Source organism: Mus pahari, chromosome 11, assembly GCF_900095145.1.
Source record: "Mus pahari chromosome 11, PAHARI_EIJ_v1.1, whole genome shotgun sequence".
NCBI classification, from domain to species: domain Eukaryota; kingdom Metazoa; phylum Chordata; class Mammalia; order Rodentia; family Muridae; genus Mus; species Mus pahari.
The window spans coordinates 75,116,092-75,142,553 of NC_034600.1; the positions used below are offsets into that span (position 1 = coordinate 75,116,092).

Sequence of the window (26,462 nt, forward strand, 5' to 3'; positions counted from 1 at the left end):
AAAGAATTGTTTCTCTTAGGATGAGCCTGGGGAAACTGCAGCTCAGAGAGAAGAATCTTCTGTGGCCCTGTTTTGTGGCATTGCCTTTTCTCAGGTAATGATCAGGACTCCCTGAGTAGGATATGGGCATCAGTCTTTTCCTCCGTGGTGACTATGTGGTCTTCAGCATTAATTGCATTGATCATGTACATCAATGCTCATCATGAAAAACCCCCTTTCAAAGACTTGACTGAATGATCAGTTTCCTTGATCGTCACATTCCAGCTTGCCATGCCCCACCCCTGTAAGGAAGTCTGTAGTACCAAACCCCTTGCTGATTTTTAATATCTCCAAGAAAAAAGTTAGAACTGATGTTTTCTTATCCCTGCCAGATTTTCTGGCTCTAGATAGAATTTTTTCTGCAACGAGCATCCTAAGAAATGAATCAATAGATGATAATTTGTTTTGCAATTCAAATTTCTCTGTTTTAATATTGTTAATTCTGTCTCCGACCCAGAAGAGCGACAGTGGAACGTGAAGACTCTTCATTATGAAAATCTCCTTTATTGTTCTGACTTTTATCTGTCTCTTTACCTCATAACCCAGGCACACCTCATAGAAATCAGAATTCATGTATAGATCTGAGTAATACAGATTTCACATGATTTCATATATTTTTACATTACGGCAAACAAGACATCTGCATATCTATAATTAGATAACATATTCAGCATCAGCCTCTATAAACAAGATGCAGGTGCACATCGTACACAAGCACAGTGGTGGCATTTACTTGTGGGGGAAATTACTGTTGCTTCATAAATGAAAAAGTTATGAGAAAAAGGCTTTCTACATAGATAAAATGTTTGCCTGAGCTCTGGCTACATTTTCAGGGTCGTATAATATTCTAAACTCTGAAATAGCTTTATGGGCACTGAAGTCTTTGTAAGATACTGCTTTGCTAGGTATATGTGTTCCAAAAGGGGAGACGGGACAAAGAGATGATCATAAAGTTTCCAAGTTGATGGTTAAAGCTTTATTCAAACAAACATGGAATGTTTGCTCCATGCCAGATAGTCCTCTGGACCCCGAAGAACTGAGTTTATGATTTCAGGTAATATTTGTACTCATGAAGCTTATATCCCCTACACTTGAGTTGGAAGCAGATGTTCAGGGATGCACATAGAAAATATAATCAGGAAATAAGCCAGAAGCATAAACAGGCCTAAAGAAGGGGACCTAAGGCCAAGGAAGGAGTTCCAGCTCTCAGTAGCTGCTCGGTCCTTATGATGGAGAGAGAGCCCATCTTCAGCCCTTGTGGACCATGCCTGCATGCACAACAGTGTCCGGAACCCAGAGCAACAAAAGCCAGATGTACTCAAAAAGAGATGACGGCAGACAGAAGGCAGGGTGGAGTGTGCAGGTCCAGGTCGTGGGTTGATATTCTTCTGAACTGGAATGTGGAGGATTCTTCACAGTGACTGACATGTCTCATTATGTGTGTTTAAGTAAAACAGCTGTAATGACCGTGTATCCATAATTTAAAACCAAAACATTCCGTGCCACCATTCTGCTTCATTACATATCCTCAGGGTCCATCAGCCAGTTAAAAACCCAGTGTGAACTGCTGCCTACCTTGGAGCTTGCAGAGAAATTTCATTCAGCAGCACACAGATCTCACTGGACAGTTCCTGATGAATTAAAAACAGAAGGCAGGTCACTTGTATAGGCTTCACTCCTTTAAATGCATAACCAGAAAATCATTAAAGAAAGAATCTTGATAGCTTAAGCGCAGGATTTTGAACATTAATGATTTTGAGTTCTTGATAAACATGATTCAAGAGGTAAGGTTTGAAGGCAGAGTGAATTTAGAGCACTTAGTTACTTACAATGTTGGTTCATTGGTCACCTCCAATGAATCTCTTTGAACTGGCGTTATCAATAGAAAGAGATAATTGTTTCTCAACCTTGGTGGCTGCTCTATCTGTTGGGCAGCTGCACCCTTCTGGCACCTTGCAAATGATGAGTTAAAAGCTGCATATGCAGAAGATGGCCTAGTCAGCCATCATTGTGAAGAGAGGCCCCTAGGTCTTGCAAACTTTATATGCCCCAGTAAGGGAACGCCAGGGCCAAGAAGTGGGAGTGGGTGGGTAGGGGAGCAGGGCCGGGGGAGGGTATAGGGAACTTTTGGGATAGCATTTGAAATATAAATAAAGAAAATATCTAATAAAAATTATTTTAAAAATGTTGTATTATAATAACACATCGGATTACTGTGAGCTCACATTGCTGTATTGTGACATCAGAACACCACATTGTCACATCATAGTGCTCCATAGTCATAAGTCCATTGTACCATCACATTCCTGCACCGTTCCATCACAGTGCTTGGATGCTACATAATAATTCTCTATTGTAGCCTTGAACTACTTGAATTGTGACATATCAGTGCTCCTTTGATCTCTAAAATAAAGAGTTGGGTACCTGACCCTCAAGAAAAAAAAAAAAAAGAACAAAGAATATCTGTGCTACACATTTTTTTTTTTTTTGCCTGCTGTATCTAATTTTATTATTTGGTAACTTATTCAATACAGAAAAATTAATGAAAATCAGAAACTTAAAAAGCTTTCAAAACTTAGAAAAGAAAAAAAGATGGGTGACACACTGAATAGAAAGGGGTTTTATATTTTGTAGTAAAAGGCCATGCAAACGCATGTATATTTGCATAGTATTCAGAGACATGGAAGTTTTGAGCTGAACTATGTAATTGAAACTACAAGAAGGTAAACAAGTTTAGGGCAATGATTACCCTTTTTATTACACATGGTAGGATAGTTATGCCCTATTATTATTTTGTGTGGTTTGCATGCATGTAAGTAGATGTCTGTGTGAGTGGATGTAGGATTATATCAGTCACTTCCATCCTCATCCTGGGTAAGCTGAGTTGCCTTAAAAGCACACCATTACTAAAAGAAGTGTTACACACTTTTAACTGAAGTAAAATAAATGAGTCACTCTCATGGTGAGGAAGCAGAGGCCTTTCCTATTTTGTCTTTTAAAATTATATATACATACATATATCTGTACACATATGATTTATATAAATACATATATGTATATTATAATTTATATAATTCTATTTATTATAAAATTATAAATATGCATGATAGTTACTTTTCTATTGCTGTGATACAATTCTACGGTGAAGGGATCTTAGAGAAGAAAGAATTTATTTGGGCAAACGGTTCCTGAGAGATCTGTTGGATACTATGGCGGGAATCATGGCAGCAGGTGGTAGTCATGGCAACAGGAAAAATGAGAGCCCACATGTTGAACCTCAATCGGGAAGTGAAGTGTGAACTGGAATAGCACATGATTTTTAAAGCATCAGAGCCCACTCCCCAGTGACATACTTCCTCCAGCAACACCACACCCTCTAAACACACCCAAACAGTGCCAGCAACTGGGGATCAAGTATCCAAACCTCTGAGCCTACGGGAGGGCCATTATTCAATCCACTGTAATATATGCACACATACATACATACATACATACATGTATTCATATATATGTATACATATGCATATTTACATATATACATGTATATTGTTATTACTGACTTCAAAGTGGTCAGGCAAATTGCAGAATTCTCTTACATGTTCCCCAAAACAAAACTTCCTTCTCCTTTGAGTAATAAATAAAAGAGCCAATGTGCTTGACGGGGTTTCTTAGTACTTTTTTTCTTTTTAATTTCAAAGGTCATGGGTGCATCAAAAATGTATCAAAATCCAAGTGTGATGTGAATGCTCTGCTTGGGCTGATGGGCACAGTGATAAGTGAATCACACCTAACCTGTCCATCAGCACCACTGAGGGCTCCCGCTTAGACCTGGTGCTGACGAGGGTGTTCCAATCACAGAGTTCTCTATGTTCAGGAGAAACAGGGAAAGTCAGGCTGGCATCTGGTGGGTGAATTCTGAGCATGGCTGTTCACAGCAGGCTGAGTCTGGTGGAGCTCCGGAAAGCCCTGGGTGGTGGCGGTATTTTTCCTGTTGCTCATCTTTTGGGATTCCCTGCAGACTGTCCTTCCAGATCCAGTGGTGGAGCTCAGGGAAGAGTCACTGATAGGCTCTACTGTTACCTTCTGTGCTATGGACACAGGACTATCGAATTAAAAATAGCAATAATAGTTTACACACTTGAGGTATGTGGGAAGCCCCACGCTTATGTTAATATTTATAAAATCACAGATGTGAAGGGTGGGAAAATAGACTCTAAGACATGTATCTACACATTGTAAAATAAAATCACTGGAGTCACTGGCATGCCTTCCCAGATGGGTTGTCGTCCCTGAAGCTACACACTCCACGGCTGTTCCACACCCTCCCCTCAGGAGCCTGAGGCTGCTCCTCTCACGCTGCACCTCCAACACTTCCGTGTTTGTGTGAATGTCAGCATCTTCCTAGTGTTTCCAGTGCCCTTGCTGTCTAGCGCTAGGAAATGTTCCTTTGAGCTGATGCCATTCATCAGCCCAACTGTCTCTTCACCCTGAAGTCAGTGGGCACACAGACAGCAAGGCACTGGGGCTGCTGGCCAGCGGTGCTTGCCGTAACCCGGCGGTGGCTCCATTTGGTTCCCTGCTTTTTTTTACAATACCCAAGCATCCTGAATCCTATTCCACGAAGAATCCAAAGCACCCCCAGTCACATACCAATTTTCAAATGTGAAGATCAAGAGAACATGCTAACACTAATGCCAGACCCTTTCCCCAAGCCTACCACATGGGGACACCACACAAATGTGTGGCTCTCTGGACCCAGGTGGCTCCGTGGGCAAAGACTGTTTCTGTCCAGTCTGAAAGCCCAAGTTCAGACTCCCGGAACTGACATGGCCCTGGGGGAAAGCTGACACCCGCAAGATTATCCTATGATTTTCATAATATACACTAACATGTGTGCATCCGCATGCCAACACATGCTTCCATGAACACAAAGAGTAAATGTAAAAGGAAGAAAGTCTGGACCTGATATACTGTAAGCATGTTAGAGTTTAGTGTCACAGGTTTGACCTCTCTGAAAGCCTTTCAGTGGCCTGTACAGTACAGTTTCTACACTCACGGTGGGATCCACCAGGCCTAGAAAAAAATTTAATCAATATTCTTTCTCACCATAATTTAATCCCCTGGATATTGGTTATTAGTATGATAAAACAAAAAAGGATAGGGTTTCTTTTTGGAACATATAGGATGCTACATAACTGCATACAGGAAGGGAAAATAAATAAGTGTGTAACACGAAGACCTTTTCAATCTTGTAATTCATATAATAAAGCCTATTTTGGGTGCAATACAATTTCAGGAGGTTTAGCAAAAATCTTACTTGAAGCAGCACTTTTAAAAAAAAGATATGTAATTTTAAAATAAAATGACCGTGAAGGGAATTTTTGCTAGGCATCCACCATTGCTCTTTGAGTGGGACGTGTTTCCTTTTCTTTAGTATTTATCATCAGTTAAAACTGCGGGCTATCTGAGACACAAAAACTATGTCTCTATCATCTTTTGTGAGAGATGCCATTTTTCCATTTTTGCACAGACAAGGGAATAGTAATTTTTTAAATGCATGCTTTTGTGTCAACGCAGTGAAATCTAAATGGAGGGCTATGTCTCTCATAAGTGCTTTGCAAGCTGTCAATCAACCAGAAAGCATGGCTGTGATGATTATCAACAGCATGCCTGTTTATGAAAAATGGGGGAAAAAAAGCCACAGATCCCAGTTAGCCATGATTCCCTCCTTTAACTCAGATATCATACTCACAACCCTATCTACCAAGCAGGTCTGGGATCCGACACTGGACTTCCTGTCAGTCAGACGGAAGCTGTAGGCTTGTTCTCACCGAGATGGTCCTAGGGCCTTCGCCTGGTACCTCCTCTGTCCTCATTCATATTCGCTAGTTGGTGAGGTAATATTTTAGAGCAACTCTGCTTCTTACTTGCTGAGAGTAAAACCAGCACCCAGTAATCTCCAATGCCCCCCAGACCCAGGCCTGCAGCTTAATGCCGCCTCATCATACAGACACCTTACTCTGCCTCTCCCTCTGCAGTCCCAGGGCTCTGGCCTCCATGCTTATCCCGGCGACCCTCGTCGCTTTCCCTTTTCCACTGTTTGTACACCCCTGAAGCAGTCTGCTGACCACACCCTCCCTTCTGCTTCTATTAACTTTTTGGGTTATTACCTCCCGGGTATTGGAACTGTCCGCGCAAAATGACAGCTAGCTGATGGCCAGCTTCAGATAAAGCTGCCCCCAGTCCCACTGTTCATTTGTCACATATGCTTCTTTTATGGCTTCTTGGTCTCTGAGCCCTGGCTAGCTAGGCATGTTGCCTCCTTAAAAGGAAAATCTTGACCATCTAACCCTCCCCTAAAGGCCAGAGAGAAAGATGGATCAAATAAACAGCGGCCTGACACTTACAAAGCCCAAAAGGCTTGGGGAGAATATCTGAGGGCCTCCTATACTCTAGCCTGGTTTAGTAGGTCTCAGATAGGTTGTACCTCTACCTTCCTATATTCTGACATGGTTTAGTATATTTCAGATCATTAGGTTGTATCTCTACCTTTTGGATTTTGGATCTTCGAAAGCCACACTAGTGCATGCTCAGAGCTCTGTTCCATGCTAAGCCACATGCGAACTTCAGTGTTCTGTGCACAAACATGTGATAGAATGCGCATGTCCCATGAAGAAAAGCACAGCTGTTTGTAATTGTTAATTTGAAGGGATAAACGTTTAGACTCAGTGGAGATGTCTAAAGTTTTTCCTTAAGATCAGAATTTGAAGAAGATTGTAAACATGGACCTGTTCAGCATTGCCCACGCTGGTGCCAAGAGACAGGGAAGGGAGGAAAGGAGAAAAAAGGAGTGACAATCTGGGCCATGAGTCCCATGAGGGTATCTCCTCAGCTCAGCATGCACCCTCTAAAAGTTTATGTCGAAGTCTTACTCACACTTCTAAGATCAGTGCTCCTAGGATCCCAAACACTGGGGCGATTCCTTGTATCTGCAAACAAGCCTGGTTGAGGGGGCTGAATAAGTTATTTATATAATTACTTATGGCATTTGTAGGATTCCCTGTTTATCTTTGAAATCATTTTTATGTTCATGCCAATTAATTTTATCTTCTTTGGTATATTTTGTTCTTGGTACCCAGGGCACATGACCACCACCTCCTGTATGAGCCTTCTGTCACGCAATTCAATCCTCCTGTATGAGCCTTCTGTCATGCAATTCAATCCTCCCGTATTGGGTTTTACTATCGCCTTTGATCGTACAGCAGATCTAAGTGCAGCCAGCTTTCTTCCTCAACCATCCCTCAGCCATTTTGACTTTGTCATCTCTACCCTAATGTTTTATTTATTGAAATGTTGTACAGTATTTATCCATGAGATAAAATAATCTTTTTCCTTCCTCCTTATTGAAATGGGCTTTATTGTATGATGTGTGGAGACTACAGATCAAAGTTATGCTCAAAAAAAAAAAAAACAACAACAACTTTGATCTAAATGTTGTTAAAACTGTAAATAGATTTTGGCAAACGTTCACTTTTCAATATCTAGCCTTTCCATGCCTCATCAGAGTATTTGCTTGGGTTATTTAGCAAAGCTCTCTAATTCCATCCACTTGGTTATTCCGAGACGCATCCTCACCAATAAGGGGATGGTTAATAGTTAAGACTGCTGTCATTTTGTATAAAGTAGATTGGGGAAGTGAAAAGGACCTTTAAGTAGTGAATGGTATAGAGTGGCTCTTGTTCACTGAAGTACAGTATAAATTACTGTGACCTCTCAGACCATATCAACTGAACATGCAAAAATCACTAACCCACGAACCCTAAGCTTTTGTGGAGACGTCTTCACTGTGCAGTTGTTGCTTGTATATCGAAAACAGGCAGGCAGCAAAAATGTTCTGTCTTCATGAGAGTACAAAAAGAAGCAGTATATACTCACAGACAGGGCCACATTCCTGGTATTAAATGCAAATGTAGAGGTCACTTGGTTTGGAGATAAATACCACTTATATCTTTACCCAAATAAATACCACCAACAGAATTTGTGATAAATGCAAGTACATTCACCACAGCACCACCCCAAGGCCCCTTTGTGGATGAGCCCCCAAAGTATGTGAGCATTAGAAGCTTGAACCAAATTCATACCTTGATAACTCTACCTACTTCAGGACCAAATCTTACTTTTTAAAATATGTGGATCTTTTGGGGTTCCTTCTCGTCTTTTCTTTCCTTGCTCTCCACCCTTGGTCTGTCGCCATGCTGTTCGACCGACTGGTGACTTAGACTGGGTTCATCCCTCCATAGTCCTGTAGTTTCCCTGCTGTGTTTCACCTGCATTAATTCTTCTAGGTGATATTTACTGTCAGTGTGTCCGAAACAGCTTGGAAACGTGAATTGACTTTGGATTGGAAGAGCTTTACATCTTTATCCTCGTGTGAGCAAATGAAAGTCTAACCGTCGTGAGAGGTTTCAGGAGTGTAGTCTTCCAGACCCATTGATTCACAGATACTCTTTGTGTCTCAGCCGTATATTCAAAGTCCCTTACACAAAGCCCTCAAGCTTGGCTTGCTTCTACAGACATCTACATATTTCTTTATCGAAACTCTGGTTCTTTTTAATACACATAAATATATGATAACTATTGACAGACACAGATAAGGAAAGTATCCCGTTTTCAACCTGATTATGCTTGTTTCTGGCTGGATTCTCTAAGTAATTCCTAAGGCATTTTAAGCTGATTGTGATCATTGTTAATCTCTTTTCCAGTAGAGTTATCTCCATACTTCTCTTTTTTCAGTCTTATGGACCATTACATCCATACCACGGCACTAGGATAAGGTTGGTCACCAGCATTTTCACAATTTCTCACTTGAAGTGAGGATGATTCTTGTGCTGTGTAAATACTTAGTAGTGATGTTTGCTATGTCAAATTCAAAGTTTAAAGGGTCTGCTCACTGAGTCTTAAAGCAAGTGTTCTCAAAGACAAACTTAAGCCCCAGACAGATGCTCAGATAGAGCAGCTCTAGGAACATCCCAGTCCCAAAAGTGTGCGCCCTTCCTAGTAGGGCAACACTAGCAGCTCTCGGACCCTGGATAATTTGGAGGCAGGGGTCTTCTGGAAGAAAAGGGGAGATAAGTGAAGAAGACTTAAACCTATATTAAGCATAAGTGCAGTAAGGTCATGTCTCTCCTTGAAATGAGCTGCCAAGGACAAAGCCCTCTTAACATGTTCTGCACATACAGAAGAGAACAGGGAGTATATAACTCTAGGTATTAGATGACAGATTGTCCAGAGTTATTTAATAGCCCATCTGTCAGTCACTAAAAACCTGCCCTGTTCTCCCTGCCTGGGATCCCTCTTTCCTTCTCCTGTGTCCTGAAAAGAACACACACACACACACACACACACACACACACACACTATACACATACTACTATGCATTCTCTCCAGTTTATTGTCTGACCCTCAGAGAACCTAGATGCCCTAACATGAGATACCCCGAGACCTCTTCAGATAACATATGGGAAAAGAACTTGGGGATTCACCTAATATATTTTCTTGTATTTTTTTTAAAGGAGGTCCTTCCTTGACTGCTTTAAAGAATAAATAAAGCTGAGACCATCTTTGGGGTTCAGTAATAATGGTCACTGGGGACTTCATGGAGGCCCTGAGATCATAGCCCCCAGGGAGATGCCTTGAGTTGCACTTGACCCCTGCGCTTGGTTCACTGACAGGCAGCCAACTGCTCCTGTGTGCATACCTGACCTTACCTCTTTCCCACACAGTGCAGCTGACCGGAAACCTTCACTGTGGTCACTGTTAGCAAATGGAAGGCAACATCCCGCAGTGAGTGGGAAAAGGATGTCTTTGTTGTGTGGGTATGTTTGTGCCTTTTAAGTATCTGACATAAATGCATCACCATGTGGAAGTCAATGATTCATGTTCGGTCCCAAATACAGGGTTTCCCCCTCTTCTTTATCTCCATAAATGATGAGACCCTGAGATGATGTGAACTTGAAAGTTAACACAGCAATAAAGCAGATCGTTGCAGAGGTTCCCATGACAAATGGTTTTCTTTACTCAGCTATAGTCAGAAACCTTTACTAATATTTATTGGAATAGCAGCCACTTCCTTTAAATGAAAGGTACTTTAAAAAGATTAAAAATGTCATAACCTGTTTTCCAAGGTATTCTTTCTGTCACATGTCCTCAAAGCAGCTTCTTTGGTGGTCTTATCTGATGCCAGTGCCAGCTGAGAAAGGACACCCTGATAGCATTAGAGTGTGTGTTGAAACCTGTACAGGGTGACAAGGTCTCTGTGAGTTATGGGGACTTTCGAGTGTATGCTTTTGTGAAAAGAAATAACAAATATTAATGCATCTGTAGAATTGGTTCCTATCTAGCGTACCTCTGGGCTGTCGCATTTGCCTTCCGCGCAATTCCCTGAGTAGGTAGGGCAGAAGTACACACTGCAAAAATCAAACAGTTTTGTACCAAATGTGGGTAGAGATTAAACTTGAAGCACTGTGCATCAAGGCATGAGAGCAGTGCCTGGGGAGGTCTCTAAGACCCTTCTGCTCTATATCCTGCCTGGGGAGGTCTCTAAGACCCTTCTGCGCTATATCCCACCTGGGGAGGTCTCTGAGACCCTTCCGCACTATCTACATTCTCATTGCCCGCATTACTTGCTACGGTTTTGTTTTCTCATCTACTTATTAGAAGTTACTTTGCTAATGAAATGAAAAGTGTTTATCTCCTTCTCCTATTTTTTTTTTTAACAGTAAACACCCTGAGAATGAGTCTGAGTACTTTTTGAGTAATCCCAGCTCTTGAGAGAAAATGCTTTTCTTAAATATACAGAGATTCTAGGGTTGCTCAAAATTACTTAAATGCCTTTTAGAAAATTTATTGTTATCATAACAAGAAAAGTGAGTATTACAATACCCTTTAAAACATATATTAATTCATTTTATAATAGAAATATAGCTAGCAAAACAATATAACTGGACAGTATTTGTATATGAACAATTATTTCTTAAATGACCAGTACAATCAATACAATAAAGCCCCTATTGATCTCATTAATTACATATCACATGTGATTTTGAATGTGCTAGATGATATTTTAACTTGCACTAAAACCACTATAGCTAGAAACTTTATTCCTTTCACGGACTACTAAATGTTATGTTTTTCTATTAATAAATTAATTTATATATTGACCCTGTAATAAGTTTCATAAGAACCTTTAACAAGTTGGTTTGCAGTTATAGTTACTTGAAAGATAGTCTTTTTGTAAGTATTTTATTTCCTTAAGCCTTTTGTGATTTATGTATTCTAATAGTATTGCCTATTTCCCAATGACACCTGACCCACACCTACCTCTACCTATCTCACTTTACATCTTTGAATTTTAAAAATACTAATTTAAAAAAAGTCATCAAATCTAATTTGTCCTGTTCTTGTACTCTTAGGTATAGGGCCATCCCATAGACCATGGCAGTCTGACCTGGCAGGGTCATGTCTTTAAAGCAGCCTGACTCTCCCCCACTGCCTATCAAGTGACAATAGATCCTCATCTAGAGGTGATACGTCATGCCCACTCAACCTGCTCCATGCCAGAATCTTGCCTGGCTTGAGCTTGCTCAGGCCTTGGCATGCTGTCATAGTAACATATTACTGTATCCACTGATTAGTGCCATCTCTCAGTACTCATCACAGAAGCTTCTACTTGCAGTAGAGAGTCATTAACACACAGACTTAGAACTGGTCAGTGTGAAGAAAATAAGAAGTCAGGCTGTGGAAATACACACCTTTAATCCCAGCACTCAGGAGGCAGAGCGTGGGGAGATCCTCGGAGTCCCAGGTCTACAGAGAGAGTTCCAGGACAGCCAGGGTAACCCTGTCTTGAGACACAAAACAAAGGAGACAGGGGTGGGGGGTGGGGTGAGAGGAGCCTACAGAGGGCTTAGTGCAAATGGTACATCTGTATCACACCATACCCAATTCTCCTGGGTATCCAGGAACATCACGGAAAAGCAAGTGGAAAAACTATAAGAGCCAGAGATGGTGGATGACTTGAAGAAAACAATGTTTCCCGGACTGAGAATAATTACTGAGTACTTTGTTGGACACGGTTTGTATCTCATTTGATCCTGAAACCAACTCTGTGAAGCATTGCTGTGATGTCGTGTTTATGGACAAACCAATTTCTAGAAAGGTATTAAGGAAGCACAATCTAGACTCTGGGATAGCACAATCCTCACACGGTGCTCCATCCCTGCTACATGATTTAAAAACAAATATAACTCATTTTGACTTACCTATTAGGAAAAGGAAGCAAACACTTTCACGTAGCTGCAGGGAGAGAAAGGGCAAATGGATTCTCTCTCAAATTCTTCAAAACGCATTCTATCATATAACTAAAGCCCATTCCGGTCTTTTTGTAGTATGCCTTCTTATTATTCACAGGTAAGCACGTAGGCCTATGTTAATTCAGATTCTTTGAAGGCATCTGTTGCTTCGCTGATTTAATTTCATAAGCTCCGCATTCAGGAGCATAAAGATCCTGAGTTGAACACCAGCCTGGGTTACTTAAAAGTTAAAGGGGAGTGGGTGGGTAGGGGAGCAGGGGTGAGGGGGGTGTATAGGGAACTTTCGGGATAGCATTTGAAATGTAAATAAAGAAAATAATAATAAATTTTTAAAAAGTTAAAGGGGGAAAAAAGAACAAAGTATATCCTGTCTGTCAACAACCCAGCAGGACATTTCAGGACAATAGGGCATAGTTTTGCTTTCATTAGCTAATTTATACTTTATCACTGGAGGGCAAGTCCATCTGCCTCTACCCTTTTAATTCTTCGTGGACCAGATCCCAACTAAGCAGAGAAATAGATATGAGATATTGACATAGAAACCACTGACCAAGCATATGATATATCAAAGATCTATGTGATACGTGAATTAAGGCTGGCTCTCTGGCTGAGGAATAAAAACCCTTTGAAATCATTTTCTGATTCTATCAGGTTCAGAGATGTAGTCTATTCAAATGAATCTGTGATTATCCCATCTGTATGTCAATATTGATTTGATTCAGCCGTTTGCATTGCTGCAAATAAATCGGACTTATGCAGGAAATCTTAAAAGAAGGGAAATACAGTGTCATTCCACTGCACACTTATGGAGTGGTGACAATCTAAGCCCTGAGAACTTTAAATGCTCTGTAGTCATGGAGCGACAGGAAGCTGTGCACACCGGTACAGCTGCTTGGCAGGGCTGTTTGGCTGCATTTACAAAACTGTTTATTTTCATGAGATTCAACAGTCACTCTCTTGGATTTACCCAGAGGAATTCAAAAGTTGAGTACATACAAAATTGAGCATATGTTTAGATGGCTTTATAAATAATTTCCAAAAACTTGGAGGTAACCAATATAGTAAGCACCTGTCTAATAGAAAAGCAGATAAATTCACTGTAATATATCCAGAATTGGGAATGTGATTCAGTGCTAAAAAATGTATGAAGACAGAAAGGACCCTGAAACGTATACCAACTGCTACGAAAAGATCCATCTTGGACATGCAATATACCATCCTTTAATCCACAATAAATATCTATTCACAGCTAATGTGCTAGATATCTCTCAAATTAATTTTATTTTATTGTTGTCATATGCAAAATATTACATATCTGCTAACATAACATTGTAATAATCTGACACCTAGTCTTTGAAGATTTGGCTTTTAAAGATTCATGCAGAGAGAGTTGGGGAGATACCTCAGTCGGTAAAGTGTTTGCTATGCAAGCATGAGAACTTGAGTTCAGATCCCTAGCACCCACATAAAAAGCTGGGTATCGGAATATTCATATGTAATCACAACCCCGGGAGGGTGTGACAGACGGTAGGCTTGCTGCTCACTCAGTCTAGCTGAATCCATGAAATCCATATTCATTTAGAGGGCATGTCTCAAAACATATTGTAAAGAGTGGGAAATGGGATTGAGTAAGACACCCAACCTCACCCTCTGGCCTGAGCACCACACATTCACATGTGTGTGACACATGTGCACATCCAGAGTTTTAAACAGAATTGATTATGGGAGTAGAAGGAGAGGTTAACCCTCGTGCAGTGACAGTGTGTAGATGAAAACCTCATCCCAGTCTGATGGAGGCTAGGTGACCAGTGAGGAATGATCAATGGAATCTGGACTGTGGGGTAGAAAATCATACATACATACATACATACATACATACATACATCATACATACATACATCATACATACATCATACATACATACATAGAGTTTTCCCAAGAGTTGTTCAGTGTAAAACTTTTATTACTGTTTAACATGGGTGTGTTTAGAGTTTTAAATGCTTTCTGATTAGGTACAAGAAGAAGAGAGAAAGTTTGTGAGTAAGCCAGGCTAGAGGGAGACAAAATGAGAGGAAATAAATGCAAGGGATGATGTGGGGAGGGAGAGGTGGAGCTGCCAGTCAGGACTTAAGTCCTCTTGGAAAGGGGGAGGCAAGAGAACACAGGACCTGCCTTTCAACTTGAGGGATTACAAATAGGAACTCTAAAGTCAGGCCAGAGACAGGTCAAGTGGGAACCTGTTTCAGTTACTTTCAGTTGCAATAATAAAACATGCCATGAATAAGTGACTTACAGAATAAAAACTTTATTTTGTCCTACAGTTACACACACACACACACACACACACACACACACACACACACAGAGAGAGAGAGAGAGAGAGAGAGAGAGAGAGAGAGNGAGAGAGAGAGAGAGAGAGAGAGAGAGAGAGAGAGAGAGAGAGAGAGAGAGAGAGAGATGGAGAATGTCAGAGTCTGTAATTGCAAGGAGTCATGATAGGACACTAGAGCCAGTACCTTTTCAGCCCCGTGAAGAAAGCACACTGAAATGTGGGACAGGGCTGTAAAGTCTCAAAGCCGGCCCCCAGTGGCATACTTTCTCTAGCAAGACTCCACCTCCTACAGGTTCCATAACCTCCCCCATACAATGTCACCAACTGGGACCATGTCTTCAAGTACATGAGTCTGTGGGGCCATTCTCATTCCAACAGCAAGAGTCTCTCATTCTTAGAGAACACTCAGCTTCTAAAAAAGCAAAGCTTTTTAGATGTTCCGAATAAAAATAACAAAAGCAAAAGATCATTGTCCACCTTGGATTTCTCTAGATAGATTAAATTAGAACGTAGAATCTAATAGTTTGAGTGTATGACATTAATCTGGGTTAAACAGAAAAGACTTTCCCTCATTTTATTACTGGGGGTTCGCAGTACATTCATTTGAGTTTGTTTTCCCTTACAGTGAGTTGAAATAATATTTTTGTTTATTACTTTTTAAGTCACATAAGTGCAAAGAACACTATCACAAATTAAAGATGGTTACAGAATTAAAAATTAATTAGCTGATTGATCTTCCCTCACTTTTACGATGCCTGACAGGTTCACTATATGATTAGATTCATTTCTTCTTTCTCAATCATCATCTTCACCATGATTTGAGAGAACTGTAAAGCATAGAACACACATGTAAACACACAGAGAAGGAAAAAAGGACATTCCGCTGACCCTTTCTATACCCATGGAGTACCCTGTGAGGTGAGGTAATAAGTGGCGGGGGCTATCATACCATTGTGCTCGGTTCATGTCACACACACAGCTTTCTCCAATGCTGCCAGCCCAGCCCAGGGTAACATTGTTAAGGTGGGACATTGTTCTGGTCCCATTCGTTCCTTTTTTTAAAATTTTTATTTTTTTATTTATTTTTATTTTTATTTTCTTTATTTACATTTCAAATGCTATCCCGAAAGTTTCCTATACTCCTCCCCCCCCCCACCTCTGCTCCCCTACCCACCCACTCCCACTACTTGGCCCAGGCCTTGCCTTTAAAATCAACTCAGTAATCCGTTGAGCGGCTGCCTTCCCAGAGCATCCTAACTGCCTGCAGGCTGTGCACATAGTTCGAGGAATAGCATTCATTCAGAGGTGCTGTGCCCTGAGAGGCTTCCCCTCCCTCTTCTCTGGGGCTTTTCTCACGGGAGATACAATACACAAGGTACTACATCTTGCTTTCCAGATTGAAGAATTTGGGTTCTGGGAGCATTGTAAGGCTTTCTTTCTTCGCTTTATGTGTGTGTTCTGTGGATGAGTGAAAACATTTGCTGGAGGCTCTTAATGAATCATCAGTGTTCCACCCTGCGTGCCTGAAGCCTGCCCTCCTTATGTGTGTGAGCTGTTGTAGGAAATGCCACAGGAGATCCCTGCATACATCCTTGACTCTTCACAAAAGGACCCTTTCTTCTCTTTAACAGGGCGCATTACTCAATTTTGAACAGTAGCATTTTAGCAAATCTGTAGAACCCAAATGCAGCAAGTCATATATTAATTAAGCCTCGTCATTCATCCACCATTTATGTTCTGAGCATTTACTGTGAGAGTGGCGTTGCACTTGGGATGGATAAAACCATGCTGGGGAAACAAACGAAGAACTGAGTCCTGCAGGACCTTGGAACACTGGGTTGGGGAGTAGGTGAGCTCGGATTGCAGCTTGGAGCCATGTGGCTGAGCATCCTGGAGAGAGTGCCAGGATGCAGCCATGTGTCCTAGCACATCTGTAGGCTGAATACATTTTCCAGAATATAAAAATTAAATTGTGGAGGTATCAATCCTTCAATCTCTGGTAACACTAATATCTAAAGAAAGGAAGAGGAAGTCCTGAAGAGTGAATTCTTAACATCAGGTGACTTCTCTACACAACATCGGCAGCATTTAGATGACGTCATGTAAGGGTCTGTGTATTAGTTAGCTGCTTCGTTCTCTTTTCAATTTAAATACATAAGTCCCCACACACCACATGTCAGTGGGCAGCAAAAAGAACACGAATCTGGAAACATCACCAAAAAAAATACTTTCTCGCATTCATCTCTATAAGATTATAATTTTCTTTCAACAAATAGAACACTAAGATGTAATGTATTTCTCACTGTTGTTAATCAAAGACTTAAGACATGCCACCCTTGGTCACCCATGCTGTGTCACCTATTCTGAGTGACCTTCTTACGTCCCCAGAGCTCCTGAGACAAAAATCCCTCTGTCACTTACTTGAGAGTCTCATCTAGCTCCAGTGTCTTTTGTGTGTTCTCTGTATTTTCCTGCAAAGTAGAATACTTTCAGTGTTTCCTATATCAATACTCAGCAGTAAAACTCAGCAGTAAAAATTAGTTAAGTCTCGGGAATAGTAATCATTCCAAGTCCATGGAGATGCAACAACTATTTTTTAAAAAATAAGTGTCTGAGGCACTGATTATGAAGTTCAAATCATCTTTCTAGATTCTGTAGTTCTGCACTAAAATTTCTTATTGGTACCATGTTCAATTTCTTTCTGGTAGCATGCTAGGATGGTTGCAATTAATGAAATCTAAGAAGAGAACTTAGTAGTTTTCTGTTCTTTGATAAGCTTTAGTTCAGTTCATTCAGTTGTCTGCAGTGGGTTTTCAGAGGAAAATGGTGTTTGGGCTCAGGCAGTGGAACCTGAGTCTCCGAGGCCAAAGCTGTGTCCCTTGTTCTTTCAGATAAGGAGACAAGGAGGGGTACAGCTCCTGGTGGACCTGCTGGATCACCGAATGACAGAAGTCCACCGTAGTGCCTGTGGGGCTCTGAGGAACCTGGTGTATGGGAAGGCCAATGATGATAACAAAATCGCCCTGAAAAACTGTGGTGGTATCCCAGCGCTGGTGAGACTCCTTCGCAAGACCACAGACCTGGAGATCCGGGAGCTGGTCACAGGTTAGACATCTTACTCAATGATTGTTTTATCGCAAGATACTTGTTTGGGTGTCTAACCAATTAGCAAATGTATAAAGCAAGTCAGAGCCTCTCAGTGCTGATGACATAGTCGTTCTCCACTGGTATTTATAAATGACTGAGTAAAATACCATCAAGACACACATACGTTGATCATATTCAATTATTAGAATCCAGTTAAGTTTAGCTATCACTAAAATTCTATGATCTTACCTCAGTCTTTGTCATTTGCTTTAGAAGTAGTTGAGTATCTTATAGAACCCACAGGCCATCATTAGAGTAACATTAAACTAGCTGGTAGAAGGACAAGCCATTCAAGCTATTGGCAATAAGCCATATGTTCTGGCTTGTAAGAACACTGAGCATATTGTACTTTTAGTGTTAATTATTGAGTAAAAACACCCCATGCATGTTCAAAGTCCTAGGGTTATATGACTGAGTATCAAAGGATTGTTTGAAAGTTCATCTGAATGCCTTTCTACTTTCATAGACTTTCATAGAATAGTAGCTTGGAACTCAATGATTACTTAAGGACTGAGAATGTTGAAAGCATTCAGCCTGTACCTTCCTTGGAATAATTGGGCAGAGCAACCGTTAACCATTAACTCTTACCCCTCACTTTGTAAGTGTGTAGTCTTAACTTGTTGCAGTTCTAATGACATACATGTCCCCAGGATGGGATTCCAAATCACTCTGAAGTCCTCTCTTCTTCATTATGCTGGCTGCTGCTGTAGGTGATGTTTGGATTCTGGTTCATTAAAATACCCTTATAAGCAAGTATTTGACAAATGAATTGCAAACACGACTCCAAAAGATCTCTTAATTATCCACTGTACCATTGCATTGACCCTCTGTCTCAGGTCCTAAATGTTCCTGTATCCCTGATGAAGTATGTGAAAAATGCATAGCTTAAACTACAGGATCAGAAAAAGAACAAAAAACAAAAACAAAAAAACTACAGGATCAGCACAGAAGGCTGAGTCCAGACGCCCAGTCTCTGTTCATTTCCTTGTTTCTTTCCTTCAGTGGAGTTGTTGAATCTCTTCCTTGTTCCCTGCTAAGTTTAAACTAGACTCAAATTGATTCATTCTTTTTATTTCCCTTTTGTCCTTGTCTTCTCCTGTACCCCTTACTTGCTTGACCCTTACTTGATTACTGGCTTTATTTACTCTTCATTTTTCTATAAGCAGAGAGTTTTCCTTGTGGAAATAATTATTGGCAAGGGTTAGAGTGTTATTAAAGTAATGTTTCACACTAAAGTCAGATGGGTCAGGCAAGGTAAAGTGGTCATTATCAGGGTTTTGTGATTTCGAGGACCGTTTTGAGGTGAGTTACATAACATATTCCCTGCCATTATGGTTATGCAAGCCCATCTTTATTTTCATGGGTCATGTGTAAGGTTGTGCCCAGAAGAAAACGATTCAGTATGTGTGCTGGAAACAAGATAATTGGTGCATACAGATTACTCTACTGGATGCCCAAATCCAGGGGGATGGAAGCCTTGCAGAATGCCTTCTGCAAATGCTATGCCTGTCATTTCATGCTTAGAGAAGATTTGGAACTTAGTCAACTTTGTATTGGCTCCAACACAAAACTGTTATTTGAAAGCCACCTCAGTGTCATTCGTCCCATTACCCAGGAAACTGTGTGATAGCTTGAGACGGCTGATGACTGAAGGAGGTAAAGCAATCCAAGGGTCCCACTGCGTGGCACGTGAGCTGCTGCTGGCATTTGAGGTGGTTATAAAGGAGTTGAGAGCAGTAAAGCATTCCCTAGCTGCTTTTGGAAGATTTTGGAGACCATCATTTTAGGCCCAAACAATGATAGAAATGTCTCTCTGAGCTCCATTCACAAAGATGGAAAGCATACATCCTTCGAAGGTCAAGAAGATTCCGCTTGTGGTGAAGATTGGGCTGTGGGAAGGATGTAGCACTTGGCATCCAGATGGAGACCTCTTCTTACTCTACCTCTCCAGAAGAGAGCCATGCAAGCCTGTCCCCCGTTGTGGCCAAAGCTTTCTTCACTTCCCTCGCTCAAAAAGAACACTGCCTTTGCAAAGTCAGTGAATCAATTATGAGCAATCAAAGTTCGTTGTAGATGTTCGCTGCCTTCCCAGAGGCAAGGGCTTATATTCTCACAGTAGGTGGAGTTGGCACTGAAGGGTGCTGTTAATGAAATGGCAGTACCTTACCACAGAAGAGAATGGGAAGGAGACATGGATGATGACAGGCTTGTGCCCTCATGTGTGCTGGGAGAACAGAGCCTTCTAAGTTTCTCCAATAGCAGAGACAAGGGCATCAGGAAGGCTGCAGGACTCAGCTGAATTCTGTTTAGTCATCACAAGCCAACCTCCCTCCCTGCCAAAGGGAAAAGTAAAGGAAGTGAGTTAAATGTATCTCAGAGAGCCTTAGAGACAAATTTTCATTTTCATCACTGGCTCATGGTCATCTGCCAAGGTGGGCTTCAAAGCATTGATTCTCTTTGCTCCCAAATAGCTTGAGGGATTCAGTACTTTAGTTCAATAACCCAGTTTAACCTGAAGCTCACTGAAACTTCCATTTCTCCCTTCCTCTATTCTCTTTCATTCTCTTCTGAGACACTTGTCTCTACCCAAGGCCAGTAGTCTGTTTAGTTTAGTAATCCTGCTTGTGTGTGTTCAAGAACTTCTTCCCTTCCATTCATCTCTCAAGCTCTTTAGAGTATACAGGCGTTAGGTCTTCTGCATGTTAGCTTGCTAATTCTCCATCTAGAACTCACTGCCGGGGTGATGCCTTGCTCTGAATGACCAGTGCCTGGGCATTATTGAATGCTAAATATGTAAAGACACATCCTGACAAGTTTGTCCACATTTTATAAACTTACTGGAGGAGCAGTGAAGAAGCCAGTGTCTATGGAGGGCAGAGGGGAATGGAAGAGACACTTGCCCCAAGCTGCCTCCAGGCCTGCTTTTGGGAATGAGGTCAAGTGGCCATGTGTGAATTAAATAAAGCTGTGCCTTTCAGTTCAGGAAGCACTATACAGAATCTATCAAGGACTCATGACGTGATGTGTTATGGGAGTTCCTTTAGTTAAGGGAATTATTTCTTTCTCATCCTTCCTTCTGCCACTGAGTTCATACATGGGAATAAAATGCATTGGAAAAAGTTAGAGGAACAGGAGAAGGGGGTGCTTTGGGGTTGTTCCATATATATTTATATACCAGGATGTGTGAAATTGTAAGATGATTAATTTAGTGATTTTTAACATGTTTTATGAAATCTACTTATTAAGTATTAGAATCAACCTATGTGTCCAACAACAGAGAAATTAGTAAAGAAAAAAGGTGATATATATATATATATATATATATATATATATATATATATATATACCATGGAATTTTATTCTTCAGTAAAGAAAATTATGTTATTCAAAGGAAATCGGGTGCAACTACAGATTATCATATGAAGGAAACTTCATCACGTCCAGAAAGAAAACTATCACCTTTTCTCTTATGTGTAGATCATAGAATTTATATAGATACCTAGAATTGAATATGTATATGTGGCAGAAAAATAGAAATGAACTCTCTAGGGAACAAAAGGGACTCACAGGGCAGGGAAAGGATAGGCCAGGGCATGACATGTCAAGTTCCTTTCACACTTGCATGAAAATGTCCATATGAAATGCATTACCACGTGCATGGTGGAAACACCAACTAAAAAACAGATACCAGGAGGAGCCAAAAGGCAAACAATTGAAGGCTATAACCAATAAAGCAGTCATCTTGCAGTCCTCAAATTACTTATTGAATAAATCTTGAAAAACTGTTGGAACAATAATAAAATATTAAAAGTAAAGGTTTCTGCCTGCAGCACACAACCATATATGTTGGGAAACAACTGCCCACTCATGCTGCTACCTCATCCCACCATAGATTTCGTCAACGCCTAGTAGGTCTGGGAATACATAAACTTTCCTCATATGCAGTCATTATGATGAGGTAATGATCAGCATCGCATTTAACCCTACTTGAAGTTATTCTCTGCTGTCCATCACTCACAATGCCTGGGACCAAATGATCCAATTAAAAATGCTGGGTTTCTTTTGGGCTTGACTAATGTAAAAGGTTTTTCTCACTCCAAATGTGGAAATAATCAACATGAATCGGGAAATGCACAACTGGAGTTTCCAGAATGCTTCACAAATCACAACAAAGCACTGTTTACTGAAGCATAAAACTTGGTTAGTAAGCGCCGTATTGGTTTAAAGCAAGCGTCCTTGGGAGCTTCACTCCTCCAACCATAGGGGTTATTCTCTCTATGCTGTGGGTACCCACATGGTCCTTCCTTTTAATTGAGAGAGCCGGCGATTGGCTCAGTCTTGCCAGTGATTTCTTTTCCTGTTTTGGTTTTTAAGTTGCCATGCGAAGGAATGAGTTTCACTGCAGCATTTTCATATACAGTCTGTCATGGCGTAGACCACATTCTTACTCATCCTAACCACACTGCTGCCGCTCCTTCACCTTCCTCGCAACTTACTTATTTTACTTATTGTCATTGTTTTGCCTGCATGTAGGTCTGTGTGAGAATGGCAGATCCAACTGAGGTTACAGACAGTTGTGAGCTGTCATTGGGTGCTGGGTCCTCTGGAGGAGCAACCAGTGCTCTTAACTGATGAGCCATCTCTCCAGACCAACCTTACTTTTGTTAATTTATTTATTTCCTCCACATAAATAGTTCCCCTTTCTTTCATGTGATGTATTCTATTACCTGCTCTATTTCTCCCCACTCCTTAAGGTCTCTACCTCTCTTCTCATGGTACCCTATCTGACCAGATTGCCTAAATGTACTCATTCTTTCTGTTTCTGTCTCTCTCGTTCTCTCTGTCTGTCTGTCTGTCTGTCTGTCTCACTCTCTCAATCACACACACACACACACACACACACACACACACACACACAAGTTCTGGACATGAGACAAAACATACAAAATATTTGGTTTGTACCTTTTGCCCCTGATTTCTGTGATTATTGATTCCCTCCTGTCTACTCTACATTGTATCCCAAAGCCCCCCCACACCTGGTGCCATCAGAGTCTTGTTCCCCAGATCTAATACACAGCCGCCTAACTTACAGTATCTGTTCCTGAATCTCAATACTCTCCTGTCTAGTGGTTTACTGTCTTATATATTCCTGAAAATGGGCATTCAGAAGATGTAATTAGCAAAGTATCAGTTTTAAAGTCTATGATGTAATTGAACTATACTGGATGTGGAAATTAAGGTAGAAAATTGTTATTTTTCTTAGGACTATTTCATAAACTCAATTTTGTCTTTGATATTATAAGATTCTGTAAAGGTGTGTGCTTCTTTTAAACGTCTTCCTTGCTGCTGCACACTTGCAGTTGAAAGAGTGACCTTCTCCAGTGCTGAAATATTACCTTTCTAAAAACCCTAATTCCCATGGCCTCCTTTCTCTGTCCTCTATGTAATTAGTCAGATTTTGATCCTCAAGTTATTTTTTTTCTTGTGTAATTTGGAGACCTTTGCCATTTCTATTACATAATCTCTGAACAGCTTGCCCTGCCTAACATGAACTTATGGTGTTGGGTTTCCTCCCTTTGTGTGAGCCTTGGGGAGGAGGGTCACAGAGTGGAAGATGATCTCAGTGCCATTAGTCTGAGAAGGCACTTTCTCATCGCAGAGCCTCTGTTTATGTTTTCCTCGTAATGCTCTTGGAGGACTTTGTTAAGGATGTTCCACATTGTAAACCGTCTCTCTCTTCCCTAGTGCGCTGTCTTCTGTGTGGGCGTGATTTGCTCATCAGTGTTACAGGCGTGCTTTGGCAATGACAGTGACTCTAGACTTGCTAGCCTTTAAGACGGAAAAACACTGATGTTTGCTGAGCTCCATGCACAGCAGTGAAGCATATTAGCTGTGTGCTGAACTTCTACTCAAGATGGACCAGAAGGCTACACTCTGTGGTGAATAGTCTTCAAGTGTCTCTGTTAGGTCTGCTTTTCTTTAAGACTGAATTTTACCTAGAGAAGCTTTTTAGCCCTCCCTTGTACAATCAGTTTTCTTTCCTTTATTTTTTCTGAAGTTCTTTGGAGTTCTCACTTCTGTATAAAATCTTCTGGCTCACACATTCCTAACTGTGAGTATTCCTTACACTTATGCAGCTATTGTGAAACAGGGACTAAGCCACTGTTTCTATCCAAACCCTTCATGGCTTCTCATTTCCTATCTCCTTTCCATATGCCACATGCCTACCTTCTGTGAAAACCTTCCTAAAGGTCTACCAGGACAGCCAGACATGGGAATAGAGGCCCCTGTATTGACTCTAGCCCTAATTGGCTCCCCCTACAGCCCAACTAGTCCACTGAACTCCCTCTGGATGCTTGTTGCTCACATGAAGTGAGATTACTCATCAACTGGATTTCATCTTTCCATTCTCTTTTCTCTTTCTAATTCTATGAGGTTTCTAACGAATAACATCTTCCCTGCCTGAGTTCCAAACAGTTTGACAGATAAAGCAAAATGGACATATTAGTGAATATCATCCCTCTTCCCACTAGAAACCATGTGGAGGCGTTACTCAGAGCATAACATCTAATTGATCTTAATAATTCAAGAGATGTCCAAGCTGAAAATTAACTAGCCAGGCTGGACATCAAGGGTCATTTGAAAGAAGAAAACACATTTTCGCCAGCATCTTCTGGGCTGTTGACATTGTTGTGTTTAGCTTTGCTGTGGATTGAAGCCATACTCCTTTACACTCTACCACTGACCTACATCCACTCACCTTCATCCACTGACCTACATCTATTCACCTTCATCCACTAACCTACAACCATTCACCTTCATCCACTGACCTACATCCACTCACCTTCATCCACTGACCTACATCCCTAGCCTGAGGCTCTTTTTATTTTACCCAGTTTTCTTCACCCACTAAGGATGGGTAGGATCTAAGTAGTTTGTTACGATGGCCTTTCTTCCATCTTAGGCCTTTGAAGGCGAGGGTCACTTATAATTCTGGCCAAACAGTCCATACATCACATCGAGAGTCACGGAAATAGGTAAGAAGAACAAGGCTTTAGATCAAATTCAGAGCTATCATGTTCTTGGGATCCAAAATTAAAGCCAGTTCCATTTCTTATTCCAAACCACTCCAACCTGTATTGTCCAGCACCGGGAACTATTGCCTCTGCCAGAAGAGAAAGTGATAGCTCAGTCATGCAAACAGTGTGTCCCTGGAGGACTGGGCAACCTTGAAGAGATAGCAGATTCCCAGGAAGAAGTTAAAATCCAAGGGGAAAATCCTCTCATGTTGAAACCCAAAGACATTAAAGTTAAAAAAAAAAAATGAAGTTTAAAACATCTGTGTCTTGCTGTTGCGCGTTCTAGATGAAAGTGAAGGCGAGTGTGGTCATAGTTAGGGGCCAAACCGAGGGTATCTCTGACGGGTATCATTCTGTTCACTAAGGATCTGGGCAAAGGATGTTCTTGAACTTAAGCTGGAGAAACAATACAAATAAGATTTCACTTGGCTTCAAGACTCTAGTATCAGAAACCTTAAATTTAATCAGCAGATCCCGTCTTCCTGGATCTTGTGCAGTGGTAGACAAACAGACAGTAAACCAAAGCAATAGATCTAGTACCATGAAGAGCTGCCATGAAAAACCAAGTGAACTGTTTGCCTGAGATCAGAAAGGGCTATTATATACAATGAAGCTCTGACTGATAAAATATTAAAGAAGAGGGGAGTTGTGTTTGCTCACACTTAAACTCTGAGGGAGTATTTCAGAATGACAGTGCAGCTCAGTCTCTTAGAGTCTTAAGACTGGTCTTTCTTCACAGCTGCGACTCCCCTATCTCAACAGTATGTCTCTCTTACTGATGACCAAGATAATATTCCTCAGGGAGTAAGAGATTCTGATGGAAATTTTACAAGAGTTACAGCTTATATCATGGTAAGATTAGGCTGTTGGTATTTGTATCTAGACTAGTCAATCTTATGTCCTTTCTTTATTAACTGTAACATAAGCTATCACATGTAAGCAAATATCATTGATGGTCTGCTTACTGTTAATTATCCTTTACTTACCTTAAAAAAAAACTATAAAGGTCCATCGAAATCCTTTGTATGGGCTGGGCAGATGGCTCAGTTTTTGCCCTGCAAAGATAAAGACATGAGTTTGGATCCCCAGAACACAGGTCAGTACAAGCCTGCAATTTGCCACTGGGGAGGTAAAGATGCAGAATTGTCCAGTCCAAACGGTGAGATCTGGGCTCAGTGAGAGACCCTGTCTCAAAACAAAATATCAAGGTGAAGGAACAATTGAGAAACACAATCTACATCAACATCTGATTCACACAGACACACACAGAGAGGGGGGAGGGAAAGGGAGAGTTTTATGCCCTTAGGCTAACATTAGGTGATCATCATCCATTCTACATATTCCTGAAATGTCTGAGGTTACTTCCACTATTCATACAATATTCATCTCCAGGATCAGTAGTGCTGGAGACATAAGTTGAACCTTCTCCTACATGTATGTGCCAGACATGATGGAGTCTTAAAAAGCTTCCCAGGAAACCATGTTGAGCACTGA

General features: G+C 41.0%; 1 protein-coding gene across 3 annotated transcripts in view; it reads left to right on the forward strand.

Annotated features, from left to right (window-relative positions):
* Ctnnd2 (catenin delta 2) overlaps positions 1 to 26,462 on the forward strand; it is an 801,097-nt gene that overhangs the window by 588,510 nt on the left and 186,125 nt on the right. For all 3 annotated transcript variants that reach the window (XM_021208296.2, XM_021208297.2, XM_029543879.1), the window contains one exon: positions 17,634 to 17,847. In XM_021208296.2, the coding sequence (XP_021063955.1) occupies positions 17,634 to 17,847 (214 nt within the window). The remainder of the gene's footprint in view (positions 1 to 17,633; positions 17,848 to 26,462) is intronic.